This window comes from Oncorhynchus mykiss, chromosome 8 (genome assembly GCF_013265735.2).
Source record: "Oncorhynchus mykiss isolate Arlee chromosome 8, USDA_OmykA_1.1, whole genome shotgun sequence".
Classification (NCBI taxonomy): Eukaryota; Metazoa; Chordata; class Actinopteri; order Salmoniformes; family Salmonidae; genus Oncorhynchus; species Oncorhynchus mykiss.
The window spans coordinates 36,022,366-36,043,962 of NC_048572.1; the positions used below are offsets into that span (position 1 = coordinate 36,022,366).

General features: G+C 45.3%; 1 protein-coding gene across 5 annotated transcripts in view; it reads left to right on the forward strand.

Annotated features, from left to right (window-relative positions):
• LOC110529869 (serine/threonine-protein kinase PAK 5) overlaps window positions 1–21,597 on the forward strand; it is a 114,874-nt gene that overhangs the window by 85,959 nt on the left and 7,318 nt on the right. For all 5 annotated transcript variants that reach the window (XM_021612500.2, XM_021612501.2, XM_036985402.1 and 2 more), the window contains 6 exons: window positions 6,202–7,104; window positions 14,821–15,027; window positions 15,189–15,330; window positions 15,512–15,666; window positions 18,989–19,122; window positions 21,418–21,544. In XM_021612500.2, coding sequence (XP_021468175.1) covers window positions 6,202–7,104; window positions 14,821–15,027; window positions 15,189–15,330; window positions 15,512–15,666; window positions 18,989–19,122; window positions 21,418–21,544 — 1,668 coding nt within the window. The remainder of the gene's footprint in view (window positions 1–6,201; window positions 7,105–14,820; window positions 15,028–15,188; window positions 15,331–15,511; window positions 15,667–18,988; window positions 19,123–21,417; window positions 21,545–21,597) is intronic.

Sequence of the window (21,597 nt, forward strand, 5' to 3'; positions counted from 1 at the left end):
GAGCTTTGTACGCGTCTCTGTGTTTTGGAGTAAAGGTGGTCTAGAGTTTTTTTCCTTCTGGTTGCACATTTAACATGCTGATAGAAATGAGGTAAAACTGATTTGAGTTTCCCTGAATTAAAGTCCCCGGCCACTAGGAGCACCGCCTCTGGATGAGTGTTTTTCTGTTTGCTTATGTCCGTATACAGATCATTGAGTGCGGTCTTCATGCCAGCATCGGTCTGCGGTGGTATGTAGACAGCTGCGAAAAATATAGATGTAAACTCTCTTGGTAAATAGTGTGGTCTACAGCTTATCATGCGATACTCTACCTCAGGCAAGCAAATCCTCAATACTTCCTTAGATTTCGTGCATCAGCAGTTGCCTACATATATACATAGGCCTCCGCCCCTTGTCTTTACCAGAGGTCGCTGTTCCATCCTGTCGAAAAAGCTTAAAACCCGCCAGCTGTATGTTAGTCATGTTGTCGTTCAGCCACGACTCGGTGAAACATAAGATATTACAGTTTTTAATGTCCCGTTGGTAGGATATATGTGCTCATAGGTCGTCTATTTTATTATCGATTGATTGTACATTGGATAATAGGACCGATGGTAAAGGTAGATTACCTTACAAGGCACCTGTACCGTTGTCCACGATATCTCCGTCTTTTCCTCCTGCGAATGACGGGGATGAGGGCCTTGTCGGGTGTCTGGAGTAAATCCTTCCCATCCAACGCATCGAAGAAGAAGAATTCCTCCAGTACGGGGTGAGCAATCGCTGCCCTGATATCAAGAAGCTCTTTTCGGTCATAAGGCACGGTGGCAGAAACATTATGTACAAAATAAGTTACAAATAACGCGAAAAAACATACACACTAGCACAGTTTGTGACGGGATCGTAAAACGGCGGCCATCTCCTTCGTTGCCATTCCACTCAAAAATCCACTTCAATCAGTCTAGATGAAGTGGAGGAGACAGGTTAAAGAGGCAATTGAAGCAATTGAGACATGGATTGTGTATTTGTGCCATCCAGAGAGGGAATGGGAAAGACAAAATATTTAAGTGCCTTTGAACAGGGTAGGCACACCAGTTTGAGTGTGTCAAGAACTGCAACGCTGCTGGGTTTTAATGCTCAACAGCTTCCCGTGTCTATCAAGAATGGTCCACCGCCCAAAGGACACCCAGACAACTTGACACAACTGTGGGAAGCATTGGAGTCAACATGGGCCAGCATCCGTGTGGAATGCTTTCGATGCCTTGTAGAGTTTGAGGCTGTTCTGAGGGCAAACGGGAGCACAGCATAAAGTACACAGCAAAAAGACTAGATCTCCTCTCCTCCTTCTGCCTTACCCTCTCCCCTCTACCCTTCTTCTCTACCAGTGCTTGCCTTGAGCAGACAGATGGACAGACAGACACAGGGAGACAGACATATATACAGACAGTAGGATAGAGACTAGATCTATTACAACTTCTCACCGGCAGATGGGCCAGAGTCTCGGCGCTCTGAAATATGGCTGCTGTCACCACCGAGACACTGTGAATAACCAAGAAGGGAGCGAGAGAGACAGAGAGAGAGAGAGAGAGCTTGGTACTCCAAACTATCAGCCCTTAATTCAAAATAATGGGAAGATATCCAGCACCGACTTTACGTGATGTCGGGACGCTTGACAGTGATCTGGCACACAATTAACCTTGCGCGTGTCTCTCTCTTGCTTTCTCTCTCTCACTCTCTCTCGCCCTCTCTCTTTCCTCTCTCTCTCTCTCTCTCTGTCTCCTATACAGAGGTTATGGATTTTCAACCAAACAAGGTTAATGTTTTATTAAATAATTGACACTCTCCAGTGCTCCCTGCCAATTGAATTAGTGAGTGTTCATGATTTAAATTCAGCCTTCCAGAATTACACATTGAACTCCTGAATTGGAATTTCAATGAATCTCTTGAATTTAAAATAAATTGATTCTATAGGTTCTGTACCAAACTTTATATATTTCTAACAGATTTCACTTTGAAAAAAAGTACTTTCCAGACACAACCCCTACAGTCTGGGACGTACAGTGCAATGAACAATTTACCCCCTTTCTAATTTTCTTTATTTTTGATACTGAATGTTGTCAGATCTGCCACCAAAACCGAATATTAGATAAAGGGAACCTGAGTGAACAAATAACACAACAATTACATACTTATTTCAATTCTTTCATAAACAAAGTTATGCAACACTCAATTCCCCTGTGTGAAAAGGTAATTGCCCCCTTACACTCAATAACTGGTTGTGCCACCTTTAGCTGCAATGACGCCAACCAATCACTTCATGTAGTTGTTGATCAGTCACCCATGTCGCTGTGGAGGAATTTTGGCCCACTCTTCCATTTCAAGTCCTGCTACAACATCTCAATTGGGAATAGGTCTGGACTTTGACTATGCCATTCCATAACTTCAAATTTGTTGCTTTTTAGCCATTTTCATGTAGACTTGATTGTGTGTTTTGGATCATTGTCTTGCTGCATGACCCAGCTGCGCTTTAGCTTCAGCTCACAGATGGATGGTCTGACATTCTCCTGTAGTATTCTCTGATACAGAGCAGGATCCATGGTTGAGAGAGAGAGAGAGAGAGAGAGAGAGAGAGAGAGAGAGAGAGAGAGAGAGAGAGAGAGAGAGAGAGAGAGAGAGAGAAAGCTGTGCCATCCTCTGTTGCCCTAACCCTCATGTTAACCTCACATTGTTTTGATCCTCTGGAGGCAGAGACACACAGGGCTTTGATTCCCCTCACAGAGATCTGCACACACCGCGACTGTACACACGCCACACACACACGCAGCCCTCTCTGCCGTGTCAAGAGCTTACCGTGGGTAGGAGAGGATGAGCAATGCTGCTGTTGTTTCAGCTGCATTAGGGGTTTGAAGCAGCAGTGTGTGGTGTGTGTGTGTGTGTGTCGTGTGGGTGCGTGTGCGTGTGTGTGTGCATGCCTGCGGAGGCGCATGTGTGTGTGCAACTGTGCGTGTGTGTGTGTGTGTGCGTGTGTGTGTGTGTGTGTGTGTGTGTGTGTGTGTGTAAGCGGGGTGTAAATGCAGTGCACCAAATGTCACAATTATTCATGTGAAAAAGAAAAGGAGAGCTGCACACTCTAGCAGCTCAGAAGCAATAATTGAGTAACCTAATAACTAAAATGTTGACAGACAAGCTGTCTTCATCAGGGTACAAGACAGCTTGTCTGTCAAAATGTTTGTCATGATGTTATTCAATTATTGCTTCTGACCTCCTAGAGTGTGCAGCTCTCCTTTTCTTTTTCAAGTGTTCTACTCCGCTAGCCAGCACCTCGCCTAAACAGGTGTTCTACTCCTCTAGCCAGCACCTCGCCTAAACAGGTGTTCTACTCCTCTAGCCAGCACCTCGCCTAAACAGGTGTTCTACTCCGCTAGCCAGCACCTCACCTAAACAGGTGTTCTACTCCGCTAGCCAGCACCTCACCTAAACAGGTGTTCTACTCCTCTAGCCAGCACCTCACCTAAACAGGTGTTCTACTCCGCTAGCCAGCACCTCGCCTAAACAGGTGTTCTACTCCTCTAGCCAGCACCTCGCCTAAACAGGTGTTCTACTCCTCTAGCCAGCACCTCGCCTAAACAGGTGTTCTACTCCTCTAGCCAGCACCTCGCCTAAACAGGTGTTCTACTCCTCTAGCCAGCACCTCGCCTAAACAGGTGTTCTACTCCTCTAGCCAGCACCTCACCTAAACAGGTGTTCTACTCCTCTAGCCAGCACCTCACCTAAACAGGTGTTCTACTCCTCTAGCCAGCACCTCGCCTAAACAGGTGTTCTACTCCGCTAGCCAGCACCTCGCCTAAACAGGTGTTCTACTCCGCTAGCCAGCACCTCGCCTAAACAGGTGTTCTACTCCGCTAGCCAGCACCTCGCCTAAACAGGTGTTCTACTCCGCTAGCCAGCACCTCACCTAAACAGGTGTTCTACTCCGCTAGCCAGCACCTCGCCTAAACAGGTGTTCTACTCCGCTAGCCAGCACCTCGCCTAAACAGGTGTTCTACTCCTCTAGCCAGCACCTCGCCTAAACAGGTGTTCTACTCCTCTAGCCAGCACCTCGCCTAAACAGGTGTTCTACTCCTCTAGCCAGCACCTCGCCTAAACAGGTGTTCTACTCCTCTAGCCAGCACCTCGCCTAAACAGGTGTTCTACTCCTCTAGCCAGCACCTCGCCTAAACAGGTGTTCTACTCCGCTAGCCAGCACCTCGCCTAAACAGGTGTTCTACTCCGCTAGCCAGCACCTCGCCTAAACAGGTGTTCTACTCCTCTAGCCAGCACCTCGCCTAAACAGGTGTTCTACTCCTCTAGCCAGCACCTCGCCTAAACAGGTGTTCTACTCCGCTAGCCAGCACCTCGCCTAAACAGGTGTTCTACTCCGCTAGCCAGCACCTCGCCTAAGCAGGTGTTCTACTCCGCTAGCCAGCACCTCACCTAAACAGGTGTTCTACTCCTCTAGCCAGCACCTCGCCTAAACAGGTGTTCTACTCCGCTAGCCAGCACCTCGCCTAAACAGGTGTTCTACTCCGCTAGCCAGCACCTCGCCTAAACAGGTGTTCTACTCCTCTAGCCAGCACCTCGCCTAAACAGGTGTTCTACTCCGCTAGCCAGCACCTCGCCTAAACAGGTGTTCTACTCCGCTAGCCAGCACCTCGCCTAAACAGGTGTTCTACTCCGCTAGCCAGCACCTCGCCTAAACAGGTGTTCTACTCCTCTAGCCAGCACCTCGCCTAAACAGGTGTTCTACTCCGCTAGCCAGCACCTCGCCTAAACAGGTGTTCTACTCCTCTAGCCAGCACCTCGCCTAAACAGGTGTTCTACTCCGCTAGCCAGCACCTCGCCTAAACAGGTGTTCTACTCCTCTAGCCAGCACCTCGCCTAAACAGGTGTTCTACTCCTCTAGCCAGCACCTCACCTAAACAGGTGTTCTACTCCTCTAGCCAGCACCTCGCCTAAACAGATGTGCGTTTCTTTCGCCTTACAATTATTAATGTGCCCTGATCAGTTCCTCCCACTGAAATTGAAGCTTATCTTTTGGGAAAGAAATGGGATAGAACATAATCTTTCCCAATATACGTTTTGCTTTCTCCTCTTCTCACATTTCAGGGTAGCTATTTTAGTGCTTTCTCCAACTCACACTGACAGTGGGTTGTGGAGCGACGTAACATAGTAAAAGTAAATCCGGGACACTCCAATTAGTACAATATCTTACTAATTGCAATTTGTACAATATGTTACGAATTTGCAAAAAGTATGAAATGTTACGAATTCCAATTTGTTGTGGTAAACATTAGCTAGGTGACTAGGTGGCTAACGCTAATGTTAGCTAGGTGGCTAACGTTAGGTGGGCTAGGGATTAGGGTTAGGGTTTAAGGTTAAGGTTAAGGTAAAGGTTAGTGTTAGGGATTATGTTAAAGGGTTAAGGTTAGGGTTATAGGGGAAGGGTTAGATAAAGTAGTTGCAAAGTAGCTAAAAAGTTGTAAAGTTGTAAAGTTGCTAATTAGCTCAAACTCAAAAGTTGTTTGCGATGCGATTTGAGCACGCAACCTTTGAATTCATAAACGTTTGTGTTATATGCATACCCATCCACCCCGACTAACCAGCCTAATTTCATTTTTGCCTTAATTAAGTAATATTCTGTCTTAAGTAACCATGTTAAATGTAACATATCGTACTCATTTGAGTGTCCTGGATATGTTTACTATGTTTCGTCTAGTCTATTAGACCAGGCTGTGTGGAGATGCCTATTGTTGCTATAAGAGAACTAGGCATTCGGTTCTCTCTCATTTTAATTTTCTCACAAAAAACATAATACACATCACCTCAGAGGAATGTTACTCAATGGAACAATTTCTATTCATATTTCCATTGATAGTACAGATATTTCCTTTGAATCATCATGGCTACTTATTATCCATCTACTGTGCATGGGCAGGTAGTTCCCTTCATAGAAATATAATTACTAGAATGGACGTTCCCATTTCATTCTATTTCTATGGTTCCCTCACTGCGATGCGTAGCTACAGCACGTTAACTGTGTCCATCTACTGTGCATGGGCAGGTAGTTACTTTCATAGAAATATAATTACTAGAATGGATCTTCTTATTCCATTCTATTTCTATGGTTCCCTCACTGCGATGCGTAGCTACAGTACGTTAACTGTGTGTTTACTGTCTGTTCCCCAGACCATCGTTCGAGGGAACCGGCCCCCGAAGGACACTTCCATCAATGGTCTCCTGGAGGAGTTCGACAGCATCTCTGTGACACGTTCCAACTCCCTGCGTAAAGAGAGCCCTACGGGCCCCCACCAGGCCGGGTCCGGGGCCCCCAAACCCCCCTCCCACCACCCTCCACACCCCCACCCCAACGCCCCTGAGGAGAACGGCTTCAGCCACTACTACTCCCGCTACTCCTGTGATCTGGACACCTCCAGTAGGGACTTCTCTCTGGAGCCCTACAGGAAGGACGGTAAAGGCTTCGCTCTAGATGGGGACTGGGCCGTGGGGAGACACTACCGCTTCCCCAAACAGAATGGCCACCTCACCCACGCCACCCGCGTTCCCTTCTACCCCGACGCCATGCCTCAGAAGACCGATTACGCCAAGCTGCCTCCGGACTACCATACGTACTTGGAGAGCAAGGTGGCGGGGGCGCGCTTGGCCGACGAGGTGGGATCTGGGTCCGGGGTGGGAAGCGCAGGGGGGTCTGCCGGGTCCACGACAGGGGGGTACTACCGGGCGTCCGTAGGCGGTTCGTCCAGTCAGGACTACCGGGATGCGTCGATGGTGGGGACACCGTCGCGAGCCTCGCTGCACAGCGAGCAAATCAACTACCCAGATAGCGAGTGGAGCTACAGCGGCATGTCCAGAGACGAGTACGAGAAGAGGCCTAAGTCGTCGTACGTGATGCAGACCAGCCCCACGCCGGCCATCCGACAGCGCTCCAGGTCGGGGTCCGGCCTCCAGGAGCCCAACGTGACCTATGGGGCCAGCGGGGCTTTTAAGAGTCCCCCTCAGGCACAACCCTACAGCTCCTACACCTACCCACGCCTCTCAGAGACTCTCACCAACTCACAGGCCATGGCCAAGGTATGTCTGGGCTGGTGTGTTTATTTACTCTGTAATCTGAGTCGGGAAATGTTATTGCCAAGGAAAGACACATCCAGTATGTTAGCAGTATATTATTTTCTACTATTTTCAAGATGCTTTTCCAAATAGTCCAGTTTTGATAATAATTTGAATCAGGTGATACTTCGTAAAGTATTCAGATCCGTTGACTTCATGCACATTTTGTTAGGTTACAGCCTTATTCTAAAATGGATTACATTTGTTTTTTTCCCTCATCAATCTCTACACACAAAACCCGATAGTGACAAAGCAAAACAGGTTTTTATGATTTTGTATTAATTTATTAAAAATAAAAAAACAGATATATCACATTTACATACGTTACATACACCTTTGGCAGCTTCAAGGAAGAGTCTTGGTGGTTCCAAACTTCTTCTGTGTTCTTGGGGACCTTCAAATCTGCAGAAATCTTTTGGTACTCCAATACCTTGACTTTGTTGTCCTTAAGCCATTTTGACACAACTTTGGAAGTATGCTTGGGTCATTGTCCATTTGGAAGACCCATTTGCAACCAAGCTTTAACTTCCTAACTGATGTCTTGAGATGTTGCTTCAATATATCCATATCATTTTCCTCCCTCGTGATGCCATCTATTTTGTGAAGTGCACCAGTCCCTCCTGCATCAAATCACCCCCACAACATGATGCTGCCACCCCCGTGCTTCACGGTTGTGATGGTGTTCTTGCAAGTCTCCCCGTTTTTCCTCAAAACATAACGATGGTTATTATGACCAAACAGTTCTATTTTTTTTTCATCAGACCAAAGGACATTTCTCCCAAAAGTACGATCTTTGTCCCCATTTGCAGTGGCAAACTGTAGTCTGGCTTTTTTATGGCGGTTTTGGAGCCAGTGAGTTCTTCCTTGCTGAGCAGCCTTTCAGGTTATGTCGATATAGGACTCGTTTTACTGTGGATATAGATACTTTTGTACCTGTTTCCTCCAGCATCTTCACAAAGTCCTTTGCTGTTGTTCTGGGATTGATTTGCACATTTCGCACAAAAGTACGTTCATCTTTGGAGACAGAACGCGTCTCCTTCCTGAGCGGTATGACGGTACCATGGTGTTTATACTTGCGCACTATTGTTTGTACAGATGAACGTGGTACCTTCAGGCATTTAGAAATTGCTCCCAAGGATGAACCAAACTTGTGGAGGTCTACAATTTTTTTCTGAGGTCTTGGCTGATTTCTTTTGATTTTCCCATGATGTCAAGCAAAGAGGCACTGAATTTGAAGGTAGGACTCAAATGATGTCAATTAGCCTATCAGAAGCTTCTAAAGCCATGACATTGTTTTCTGGAATTTTCCAAGCTGTTTAAAGGCACAGTCAACTTAGTGTATGTAAACTCTTGACCCACTGGAATTGTGATACAGTGAATTTTAAGTGAAATAATCTGTCTGTAAAAAATTGTTGGGAAAATGACTTGTGTCATATGCACAAAGTAGATGTCCTAACCGACTTGCCAAAACTATAGTTTGTTAACAAGAAATTTGTTGAGTGGTTGAAAAACGAGTTTAATGACTCCAACCTCAGTGTATGTAAACTTCCGACTTCAACTGTATGTAAATAAGGTATTCCTGTTTTTAAGTGTAATACATTTTGCAAACATTTCTAAAAACCTGTTTTCAATTTGTCACTATGTGGTATTTTGTGTAGATTGCTGAGGATTGTTTTTTATTCAATCAATTTTAAAATAAGGCTGCAGCGTAACAAAATGTCGAAAACGTCAAGGGGTCTGAATACTTTCCGAAGGCCCTGTAAGAGCTAGGCAGCATTTCTCTCTGAAGTACCTAATAAACTCGAAGGTGCAAATGTTGAATGTGCATACGCTGAGCTATAGTAGCCTTTTTCCACGACACTGGAATGACAGCCCTTTCTGACAAACCCATTGAAACCACTGCAGAGAACATTACACAGATGCATTAGCCTCCCATGTATCCACCCCTTCCCGGTTTAAAGAGATGATGCAGTGTTATCTCCCCAGTTGCATCTCTCCTTTCTCCTCTTCCCTCGCTCCTCTCTTCTACCCAATCTACTTTCCTCTCCTCCTCTCCCCTCCCCTCGTCTCCCCCTCTTTATTTCTCCCTTCCCTCTTCTCGCCCCCCTCTTCTCATCTACCCCTATCCTCTCCTTTCCTTCCTCCCCATTTCTCCTCCCTCTCTCCTCTCCTCTCCTCCTCACCTCTGTGTGATGGATCTAGTGTCAGTAGTTAATCTACTGTTCCCCAGCGGAGGAAGGCTCTGCCACAGACACAGAATTGCCTTTACAGAAGCCGCGCTAGAATCAATGAACGCCACAACACTGGGCCGTCGTCAAGCCGATAACACAGTCCAAACGGGGGTGGGAGAGGGGGAGGGAAGACGAGACATTTGGACGAGAGGAGGAAGACGAGATAAACTGGCGTCAGTCCAATACCACAGTTCATCTGAGAGAGAGGGATGGCGGGGGGGGGGGGGGGGGGGGGGGAGGGGGGGGGGGGGACTGAGAGAGAAGGACATGAAGGAGAGAGGGGCCGGGGGAGAGGGGCCGGGGGAGAGGGGCGAGAGAGAAGTCTTCTATTTGAGCGTTAAGACCATCTTGTGCCATCACTCCTTACTCTTTAACCTGCAACTGCAGATATACTGCGGACGGACACATTTCTATAGATTAGAGAAGAGCTGCGTGGAGTGGAAATATAATCGGGAGCGTAGTCTCTTTCAAAGTAACTGGGAAAACAGAAGGTTTCACTGATTGCTTTTGTTTTCTAGAGGAGAAGACACACTTCTGAGAACATCTAGAGATCATTTTTTATTTATATTTTATTATACCTTTATTTAACCAGGCAAGTCAGTTAAGAAGAAATTCATATTTTCAACGACGGCCTAGGAACAGTGGGTTAACTGCCTTGTTCAGGGGCAGAATGACAGTTAGTGTGTGAAGTGTACGAGGCCCAAGCAAATAAATACCACTCTGCAATTGCAGTCCCCTATATCAGCTACAGTTAGGCGCCCGTGGAGCGGCACACAGAGAGCTGGAAAGGTGACTTGCAGGCCTAGACCTCATGGAGATGCCATAATAATCAACCATCTACTGCAGTGTTCTTCCCCCCTGCTAGTCCTGGTCCTGTAGAGCTGCAGTAGCATGTGAATGCAGGGTTTCTGATCAAACCAGGACTAACACCACTATTTTAGCGACAACAACAACAACAAGGCTTGATGATTTGTTAATAAACCAGGTGTGTTAGTGCTGGGCTAAAACAAAAGTGTGCACACCATCATTCTCCGGGAGCAGGGTTGAAGGACATCATGGGTTTGGGAAGTTGTGCATGAGCAGATCGTGTGTCATTTGTTGCCTCTGCTCGGACAAACGCCTGTGTGATAATCGGAAGGCGAATAGCAAGCTTTCCTCCCCGCGCTGAAACAGTGACCTTTCATTGAACTGTGTAGAGGAATGAGCCGTGGAACGTCCCGTCCCCATCTCCCTCAGTCACCGACTCTCTGCCTGATCGTTTTGTCCTGATCTGTTTTCTTTGCCGAACCAAGTACGATATTCAGAACACAAACAAACAGAGGGCAAGAACAAAATGTGTTACACTGATAGACACTGAGTGTACAAAACATTAGGAACGCCTTCCTATTGAGTTGTATCCCCGTTTGCCCTCAGAACAGCCTCAAACTCTACAAGGTGTCGAAAGCGTTCCACAGGGATGCTGGCCCATGTTGACTCCAATGCTTCCCACAGTTGTGTCAAGTTGACTGGGTGTCCTTTGGGTGGTGGACCATTCTTAATACACACAGGAAGCTGTCGAGCGGGGGAAACCCAGCAGTGTTGCAGTTCTTGGCCTAAACCAGTGCACCTGGCACCTACAACCATACCCTGTTCAAAGACACTTATATCTTTTGTCTTGCCCACTCACCCTCTGAATGGCACCCATGCGCAATCCATGTCTCAATTGTCTCAAGGCTTCAAAATCCTTCTTTAACCCGTCTCCTCCCCTTCATCTACACGGATTTAAGTGGATTTAACAAGTAACATCAATAAGGGATCATATCTTTCACCTGGATTCACCTGGTCAGTCTGTGTCATGGAAGTAGCAGGTGTTCCTAATACTTTGTACACTCAATACGTACTGAAACTGTACGAACATTTGTGCTCCGTATGAGCTGAGGAGAGGAGGCTGTCCGCTGTAGTACTGTACTGGACATCTGGTGTTGCAGTAGTAATGCATCTGCTGATATTAACCCTAGGGTGCCCTGATGAAAGCCACTTCACCTCCAATGCCTTAGTAAACATCCACAATACACACAGAGGTAGAAACAGAAATAGTGTTTTTTGTGGTGAGAGTTCTTTTTTGTTGTTGTTACAAATGCTTGTGATTGGAGCAAGACAGGAATCTACTGCAGCTGACTATACTTTATACGCCTTGAGAAAGGCCTATGAGGTCTACCGTTGAAACCAAATTCACTACGTGACACGCTATTGAGTTCCATCTGAAAAAGATGTAGGAGATCATAGAGGTATTGGGAGAAAAAAACAGTCGCAAGATATGTGTCGTGACGCGTGTCGGAGATTCCTAACATCGGTAGAAAAAAAAGAACAAAAAACAAAAGCGTGTTGTAAGTGATCTGGCAGCTTAAGAAGCACCATTCTTCCTGCCTCATGGACCTTGTAATGAACCCACTTCTCCTCTCTCTCCCTCTCCTCTCTCTCTCTCTTTCTCTTTCAATTCAGTCATTGAACAAAATCCCCCTTTTTGTTGTGAGCCAGTGGGGTTATAACAGTAGACAGCACGGGCTCACAACACACAGACACGCACACAGACACGCACACAGACACGCACACAGACACACACACACACACACACACACACACACACACACACACACACACACACACACACACACACACACACACACACACACACACACACACACACGCAGCTACTCCTCCACTGCCTCGGCAGCAGCTCTCGTGACAAATTGATGTTGCGGCACTTTCTCCTTTCTGCAGCCTTCGCATAAAAACGGCCCAACGATGTTCCAGCGCGGAATTCAATTTCACAGTTCAGTTGGGTTGTTGATTACCCTGCCAAATTCAGATTGATGCGCGTTTAACCAACATGGATCAGGAGACCCTTGGCTGACAGCCAGCCGCCGGGGCCCGCCAACGATAGGGGGTCTGGAGAGTAGCCCCGTCCCTCCTGCGGGCCGCGAGGAGCACCGCCGCTTCACAGTGATTGATTAAACAAGTCCACGCCACGTAATTATACCACCATCCCCACACATCAACCCAACCCTCCTCTTACTCTCTGTGTGTGTGTAGGTGGAGGAGTGTGTGTGTTTGTGTGTGTGAGAGAGAGAGAGAGAGAGAGAGAGAGAGAGAGAGAGAGATTTCCTCCTCCTGCCCTGCCTCTTTCTTGTCATCGGGTTTTTATTATGAGGCTATTCATGTCCGGTTAGAGTGTGTGTTTAGGGGAGTGTGTGTTCAAGGGGTGTGTGTGTCCTTTCAGAGTGTATGTTTGGGGGGAGTGTGTGTTCTGGGAGGTAATGTCATTAACTCCGGAAGTCAGAGCATCATCTCCTCAGTACTGGAGGCAGCTAGTCTTCACCAGATGGATTATTAGCCTAGACATTATATATCTCAGCCCTGTACTATCCTGTATGACCAGGTGCAGTTCACAGCTATAATTTAGTGTACTTTTAAAAATCAATTTAGGCAAACACAGTATTTGGAGTTCTTCGCTGATAATGTACCTAATAAAATAACAAAATTTGGATTAAATAAGGCTTCAAAATAAGTCTAAATATAAATACGTAAAAAAAATATATTAATAAAGGTATTTGTGCAACATAATATTAAGAGTGAACCTATATTATAATCAGAATCATACAATGTTACCTTTTGAATCGTATTTTGAATTCAAGTCATACATGTTTGGCTCTGCTGTATTCTTAGGTAATAACACTGTAAATACCTTGTATAACCAGTTCACGGCACCTCACATTTATACAGAGTTACTGGTGAGTCGTGATGCCATAAAACACCTCTAGATGTACTACCTGGTAGAGTAAAACTGAAGGGCAGGAACAAGGAGAAGGGAGGGGGACTCAGTGACTGATTCACACACAAACACACACGCGCACACCATACTCTTGCTTTCTGTTTGTGATTCCTCTCATGCAGAAGGCAGAATGCAAGGTCCCACTCACAATGCATAATGTTTAGTGTCAGGGAGAGAAGTGTCCCTTTGTCACCTCTCTCCAAGCTAGATTTATGACTCATCACCACCCACCTAGGACATTGAGAAACAGCTTTAAGCCACCCCAGCACACACAGAGAGAGAGAGAGAGAGAGAGAGAGAGAGAGAGAGAGAGAGAGAGAGAGAGAGAGAGAGAGAGAGAGAGAGAGAGAGAGAGAGAGAGATGCAGTTTTTCCTCTACTGTGAGAAATACTCCCAAATAAGAGAATATATGTTCAAGAAAATATCTCAATCAATTGCCAATTTATGTGCATTTACTAATGACATAAAGCTGGGGATTATTCTGGGTGAGGGAGAAACCACTAATATTACTGCCAGATATGTATATGATTGCCATAGTCTGAGGAACATCCCATGACCATTAATTCCCTGAAGTACAGTATTTACATTGTATATAACTTACAAGTAATACATAGTGTAGCCATCATCCATGTACATTTTGTTGTTTATTTATTAGCCTTTCTTTCATTAAATGTATTCGACCGAAGATTACACAACAGAACCGCAGTAGTGTACACATTATTATATGTACTATTATTATTATTTCCATATCCTCATTGCATTGTACTTTATTTACTGAAATGCTGTACCACTATACTGCTTTGGCAATGGCAATATCTACAAATTGTATTTCATGCCAATAAATCAATCTGAATTTGAATTTGAGAGAGAGAGAGAGAGAGAGGGAAAGAGAGGGAATGAGCGAGAGAGAGAGCGAGAGAGGCAGAATAGAGCAAAGATGGACAATCAGGATTTGCTCGAACTGAGCAGCTTCAAACCTGAGTCTTCTACTCAAAGTCTTGATTGTTACTGTGTGGCTGGAGCACAACCCTGCAACCACACTGAGTAACATAGTCCACCCCCCCCCCCCCCCCCCCCCAATACAGTCTACTATAGGAATATAATCTAACAGGTACTGTAAACGAGACTAAGGAGGGAAACGATGTGGAGCGTTGCCCCAGATCTGGGGGTTCCCTGGCCTAAAAGCATCTGTATGATGGATGGGGTAATGGAGGAACATTGTTTGGGTCTGTGTGGGGGATATTAATGATAAAGTATAGCCCCTGTCCCTTCGACTAAACGCCCTCCGTTACACCTGTCCAGGGGTAATGTACCTACTCAGGTCACAGGGACAGCAGCTGGTATTTCAAAATGAACCGAAACTGAGGAGGAAGAGAAATATCTCTGACAGTTTTATATTCATAATGCAAGTAAGCAGAGTCTCTGTTGTTTGGTGAGGTTGTCTTTCCTATGTGTTGTCTTTCCTATGCGGCCCAGCGTAAATGGGGTTTGCACTTATATAAGATCACACTTTTGAGTCGGCTATCGTTCTATTAGCTTGTTATTTTAATATGAGTTCATCTATCTTAAATGGCTTAGGTTTTCAGGGGATTAGCTGTGTTTTTAACACTGTCTCTTTCTGTCTTCTGTCTCTCGCAGGGTGATTACGACCAGTCGTCTTGGGACGGGAGTCCCCAGGTCCCAGGGTCTGACACATACCCGCGCGGGCCCCTCAAACTACCTCAAAGCCACAGCAAGCCCTCTGGCTACCCCCCCGGACTGCAGTACCCCCCTGTGTTCCACCACTACAAACCCTCCCCCTACCACCACCCACCCTCACAGCCCAGCCCGCCATACACTCCACAGGTGGGTCTACTGTGTGCAAGCATGACTGCATGCGTATCTCTTTGAACGATCAAAAAAGATTTTGACCTACATTTACGTATGACTCTCAGAGAAGCAGGTGTGTCACTGCTAAGATCACCACCGACAACGCAGTGGAGGTATTAACCGGTTCTCTCCTCCAGGGGGCATACTCCCAGCCATCATCCCCTTACATCCCCCCGGGGGCCTACCCCCCTCCATCCTGGGGCTCCAGTTCAGATGCCCAGCCCTCCAGGGTCTCCCACGAACAGTTCAGGGCTGCCTTGCAGCTCGTCGTCAACCCAGGTAAATAGAGAGGAGCCTAAGAAAGAAGCACAAGTACATCCCACATCACAGGAATTGAAATATACCGTTTCTAGGCAGAGAAGTTATTTTGCTAGTTTGTCGATAATGTGCAGACGCTTCGTAAATAAAGTATCTTGCTGTGAGTAGCAGACATTGAAAATCTGTCTGTCTCTGACCCCAGGTGATCCCAGGGAGTACCTGGAGAGTTTCATAAAGATTGGCGAGGGCTCGACGGGCATCGTGTGCATCGCCAGCGAGAAGCATAGTGGCAAGCAGGTGGCCGTCAAGAAGATGGACTTGAGGAAACAGCAGAGGAGAGAACTGCTCTTCAATGAGGTGAGGGGTTAGGGGTCAGGGGTTGTTAGTCCCAGTAGATACCAAGTGATTTTGGTACTGAGTTATTTTTCTTTTAATAGACTCAAAGTTTTAGGTAAGAAAGCGCAGGCCTCTAATTTCAACAGTCAAAATTGTGAAATTATTATTATTATTATTATTTAGTCTCTCAGATTAGGCTTCCTCACGTACGAGTATTTTCTGTCCCTCAGATGTTTTGATCAGAGCATTATGTTAGTGAACCTGATTTAGATGTTGCCAAGGCAACAAGCTAACATTATTTTGGATCTGGAACGAGGTGAGCCAAGCCTTTTATCTCTACCCTACAGTATCATTCCTGCCTGCTATATAGCAAGACAGTAGAGCTGTTACTCAGTAGTCAGCCACAGTATTTATGTCATGGAGGGATTTCTGTTTGGAATAAGTGGGTGGCATGACTTACAGTATGTTAACAAGAGACATCAAGTATCTTGTCCTTGCATATCTTCGCACCCACATCAATGATTAATATTGATACGTGTGTGTGTGTGTGTGTGTGTGTGTGTGTGTGTGTGTGTGTGTGTGTGTGTGTGTGTGTGTGTGTGTGTGCGTGTGCGTGCGTGCGTGCGTGTGTGTGTGTGGGCGTGCTATATTGAAGCTTAATGTTATCCTATTAACACCCCAATCTAATCCCTTTTCATTAAGCTTCCATAGCAACAACCAAATTAGCAAAAAAAGATTACAAATACATTCATTTCATTTGTGATACAGAGGATTATTGATACCTGCTATTCTTATCTTTTAATGAATTCCAGCATGTAATGTAGCCATTGACATTTTAGATTCAACCTAAATCTGGATAGGACTAGAATGTAAAAAAATATGCTTACAAGTACCCCAAAATAACAAGGCATTATGTACTAACCTCATTCATTCATTCAAAGTCCACGTTTTTGGAAGAGCCTACTGCAAAAGAACAACTGATCTGTGTTCAATACTTGGAGGGCACTGTAGCCTACATCATTTGCTTTCAAGCTTCATAATTAGCCAGTTACCAATTCATCGATATCTAGGTAAAGCTGAAGTTGAAGCAGGCAAAGTGTGGTTGAGTTAGCTAGCTAGTTTAGCAGCGTTAGTTTATTTCTAGGACAATAGGCAGGCAATCGACACCATTGTGAAACTAAAAGCTTATCAGAGCTGGTCCGAGGTCAAATGGTGGACCATTTGCAATGCGATTCAAACTAGAATTCCTGTCTACTTGAGGATGACATCTTCACTGGAAACTTATAATCCTTCAAACTGTTTTAGTATTCCAATGTTGTATGTTTCCCTGTTCTATCCGGGCCCAGTTTCATTGCACGATTCATATCTCCACAGTAAAGACATCTGCCAATCACAACCTATTCTGTAAGGGTTGGTGGCGGACATTTTGAATGGTTTGTCCACACTTGTTCTTGATGGTTTGGGATTCAGGTAGGTACTATATAGGCTGTGTAGAGCACACTGGTGTGTGGGAATGCCACAAGTAAGGAAGCCATGCTGTCTGTTTCATAGATTTTGGATTTCTTTCTACTTTTAGCATCCACGTTTTACCTGTGTTCTTAAATACATATCAGACATTTTTGGAAGGAACCAGTGCTTCTGATTTTAAACCTATGGTGCACAGCAAGGACAACTTTGTCACACTGCTGATACAGTTGAAGTCAGCAGTTTACATACACTCAGGTTGGAGTCATTAAAACTTGTTTCTTCAACCACTCCACAAACTTCTTGTTAACAAACTATAGTTCTAGCAAGTCGGTTAGGACATCTACTTTGTGCATGACGCAAGTCATTTTTCCAACAATTGTTTACAGACAGATTATTTCACTTATAATTCACTGTATCACAAATCCAGTGGGTCAGAAGTTTACATACACTAAGTTGACTGTCTTTAAACATCTTGGAAAATTCCTGTCATGGCTGTCATGGCTTTAGAAGCCTCTGATAGGCTAATTGACATCATTTGAGTCAATTGGAGGTGTACCTGTGGATGTATTTCAAGGCCTACCTTCAAACTCAGTGCCTCTTTGCTTGACATCATAGAAAAATGAAAATAAATCCTCAGAAAAATAATTGTAGACCTCCACAAGTCTTGTTCATGCTTGGGAGCAATTTCCAAATGTCTGAAGGTACCACATTCATCTGTACAAACAATAGTATGCAAGTATAAACACCATGGGACCATGCAGCCGTCATACCGCTCAGGAAGGAGACGCGTTCTGTCTCCTAGAGATGAACGTACTTTGGTGCGAAAAGTGCAAATCAATCCCAGAACAACAGCAAAGGACCATGTGAAGATGCTGGAGGAAACAGGTACCAAAGTACCTATATCCACAGTAAAATGAGTCCTATATCGACATAACCTGAAAGGCCGCTCAGCAAGGAAGAAGCCACTCCTCAAAACCGACATAAAAAATCCAGACTACGGTTTGCAACTGCACATGGGGAGGAAGATTGTACCTTTTGGAGAAATGTCCTCTGGTTGATGAAACAAAAATATAACTGTTTGGCCATAATGACCATCGTTATGTTTGGAGGAAAAACAGGGAGATGCTTGCACGCCGAAGAACACCATCCCAACCGTGAAGCACGAGGGAGGCAGCATCATGTTGTGGGGGCGCTTTGCTGCAGGAGGGACTGGTTCACTTCACAAAATAGATGGCATCATGAGGAAGAAACATTATGTGAAAATATTGAAGCAACATTAAAGGTTGGTCGCAAATGGGTCTTCCAAATGAACAATGACTCCAAGTATACTGCCGAAGTTGTGTCAAAATGGCTTAAGGACAACAAAGTCAAGGTATTGGAGTGGCCATCACAAAGCCCTGACCTCAATCCTATAGAACATTTGTGAGCAGAACTGAAAAAGCATGTGCGGGCAAGGAGGCCTACAAACCTTACTCAGTTACACCAGCTCTGTCAGTAGGAATGGGCCAAAATTCACCCAACTTATTGTGGGAAGCTCGTGGAAGGCTACCCGACACTTTTGACCCAAGTTAAACAATTTAAAGGCAATGCTACCAAATACTAATTGAGTGTATATAAACGTCTGACCCACAGGGAATGTGATGAATGAAATAAAAGCTGAAATAAATCATTCTCTCTACTATTATTCTGACATTTCACATTCTTAAAATAGAGTGGTGATCCTAACTGAACCAAGACAGGACATTTGTACTTGGATTAAATGTCAGGAATTGTGAAAAACTGAGTTCAAATGTATTTGGCTACGGTGTGCGTAAACTTCCGACTTCAACTGTCTATCTGTCATGTAACCTGTGTTTGTTGATTTGTTTGTTTCTAGGTGGTGATCATGAGGGACTATCACCATGAGAACGTGGTTGACATGTACAACAGCTACCTGGTTGGAGACGAGCTCTGGGTCGTTATGGAGTTCCTGGAGGGCGGGGCCCTGACGGACATTGTCACTCACACGAGGTAACCAATCATCTGCCACTAGTCCATTCACCTCTCTCCTAATGGCTACCTAAGCATTAGCTTGTGGCGCTAACATGACACTTCAATTCCCTGTGTCTGAACAAAGAGGATTTGGATTGTTGTCCCGCTCTCAGGAACTGAAACAGCAAAGCAGAATTCCTCAATAACCCCAAATGGACCTGGTTCCAGGAGTTTTAGTTATTATACTCAAACTTCTAGATCTTTCTTTCCTCTGTTGTTTCAGTGTCTTCTCCTAAACCTCTCAACGCCTCGTCGTTTAGATTAACACCCATTGTGTCCTTGGTCTTTTAATTACAGTAATTTGCCTGGCGTGTGTCAGTGTGCGTGTCGGTGTTGTGTGCCGCCGTGTCGGGCGCTAATAACACGGTTGCGTGAGGACGCAGTGGCGTCCCTGTCAGCGTGAAGTCGTGAGATGGAGAGAAGAGTCTTCATTAGTTGTGTGAGGAGATGTGAATCCCTCGTTCACCTCCCTGTCTCGTCCCTTTCTCCGACACAGCTGTTTGGATAATCACAGCTGTAGGAATTGTGTTGATAATAGGAAGATATTCAGTATACTTGTACCTACTAACACAAACAAATCCTGATAGATTTTTTAACCAGAGGGGGATTAGCAGTTAGACATTATAGTTAATGTGTAATAACAACCATATACCTTATCGTTTATTGCACTTAGTTCAAGGATGCACGTGTATTTGTGTCATTAACACTGTTAATAGCCGTCAAATGACTGTCAGCAACACGTTTCAGTCATAGAATTCACATCTGTTAGGCCAGGTGAATTATACAAATCTATTTCAGTCGACTCTTTTGTTGCGTAAAATGACTGCTCACTGTGTAGAGCTGAATAGGAGAACACGCACACAAACAGTTCCACTGCAGGTGAGTACTCCCCCCCCCCCCCAATTCTCTCTCTCCATCATTATCTCTCTTTCTCTGATTCTATATCTATTCTCTGTCTCTACCATTCTCTCTCTTGCTTGCTCACTCACTCTCTCACGTTCTCTTTCTCTCTCTCTCTCTCTCTCTCTCTCTCTCTCTCTCTCTCTCTCTCTCTCTCTCTCTCTCTCTCTCTCTCTCTCTCTCCCCCCCCCACACTTCTCTCCCTGGGTATCTGCCAACACACACAATGTACCAATGCCAGAATAGCCTATATCTGTGTCGTGTTCCTGTTCCTCAGCCATTTCAATTAGCAACAAAGTTCAATTATCCTCACTAGTATGTGTCGTGGCTGTACTGTACCTTACATATAATCAGCTAATGGAGCTACTGTGTGTGTGTGTGGTGTGTGTGGTGTGTGTGCGCGCATCTGCATGCGATGCCCTTGGCAACTTTGACAGCCTCATTAAACAATACACTTTCTTTTTCATTCTCTGTTTGAAATAATGTACTATCTCGGCAATGATTTGTTTTGTGCGGGCGTCTGTGTTTGTGGACGCGTTTTTGTGTAAGTATGTGTGTGGGTGTATCTGTGTGGGTGTATGTGTGCAGGTGTATGTGTGTGAAGCATTGAATCTCCTTTGTCTACACATCAACCTCCCATTTGCTAGATTGTTTTGCAATTCTCAATGCATACATCTGTGACAACAAAACCTGGCACAATCTACGATGGGAGGGAAGTCTAGAGGATGTGTGTGTGCGCGCGCGCGCGTGTGTGTGATGCGAGTTGTTCCTTGCTAAGACAATGGATTCCTGTGGAGTGAGACGGTACAGGGAGGAGAGTGCTGGAGGGGCTGCAGATGAGAGCTGTGTTTGTGTGTTTGTCACGAGCCAAATACAACGGATGTAGACTTTACCGTGACTTATTAGCCCTTCCCAACGATGCAGAGTTCATAAAAATATATTCTAATGCAAATTGTAACACAAGAGGAATAAAATACACAAGAATGGAGTACCAGTACCAGATCTTTGTGTGTGTGTGTGTGTGTGTGTGTGTGTGTGTGTGTGTGTGTGTGTGTGTGTGTGTGTGTGTGTGTGTGTGTGTGTGTGTGCGATGATGGGGGAGGTTCTCGCCAGCTGGGGCTTCATGTTAATGTTCTGTGGAGTTCTGTGGAATCAGTCAGACGTACTGTTTACCCCGAGCCCATATGGGACCACACACACGACTGTTAAGCTTAGTGCACATTACATGGTTATCGCCACGAATTTCATGTTCCTACGATGTTCTCATCTTCCTGGTAAATATATATATTTTTTACATTCACGTGGTCCTTGTGAAAGAACGCATATGCTATAGGGTATCCTATCTTGACCCGTGTGTGTGTGTGTGTGTTTCAGGATGAACGAGGAGCAGATAGCCACCGTGTGTGTGTCTGTGTTGAGGGCTCTGTCGTACCTCCACACGCAGGGAGTCATCCACAGAGACATCAAGAGTGATTCTATCCTCCTCACCAGCGATGGACGGGTAAGACAACGTGGATTCTGGACTCATAAATAATGTACAAAACTAACTTGTAA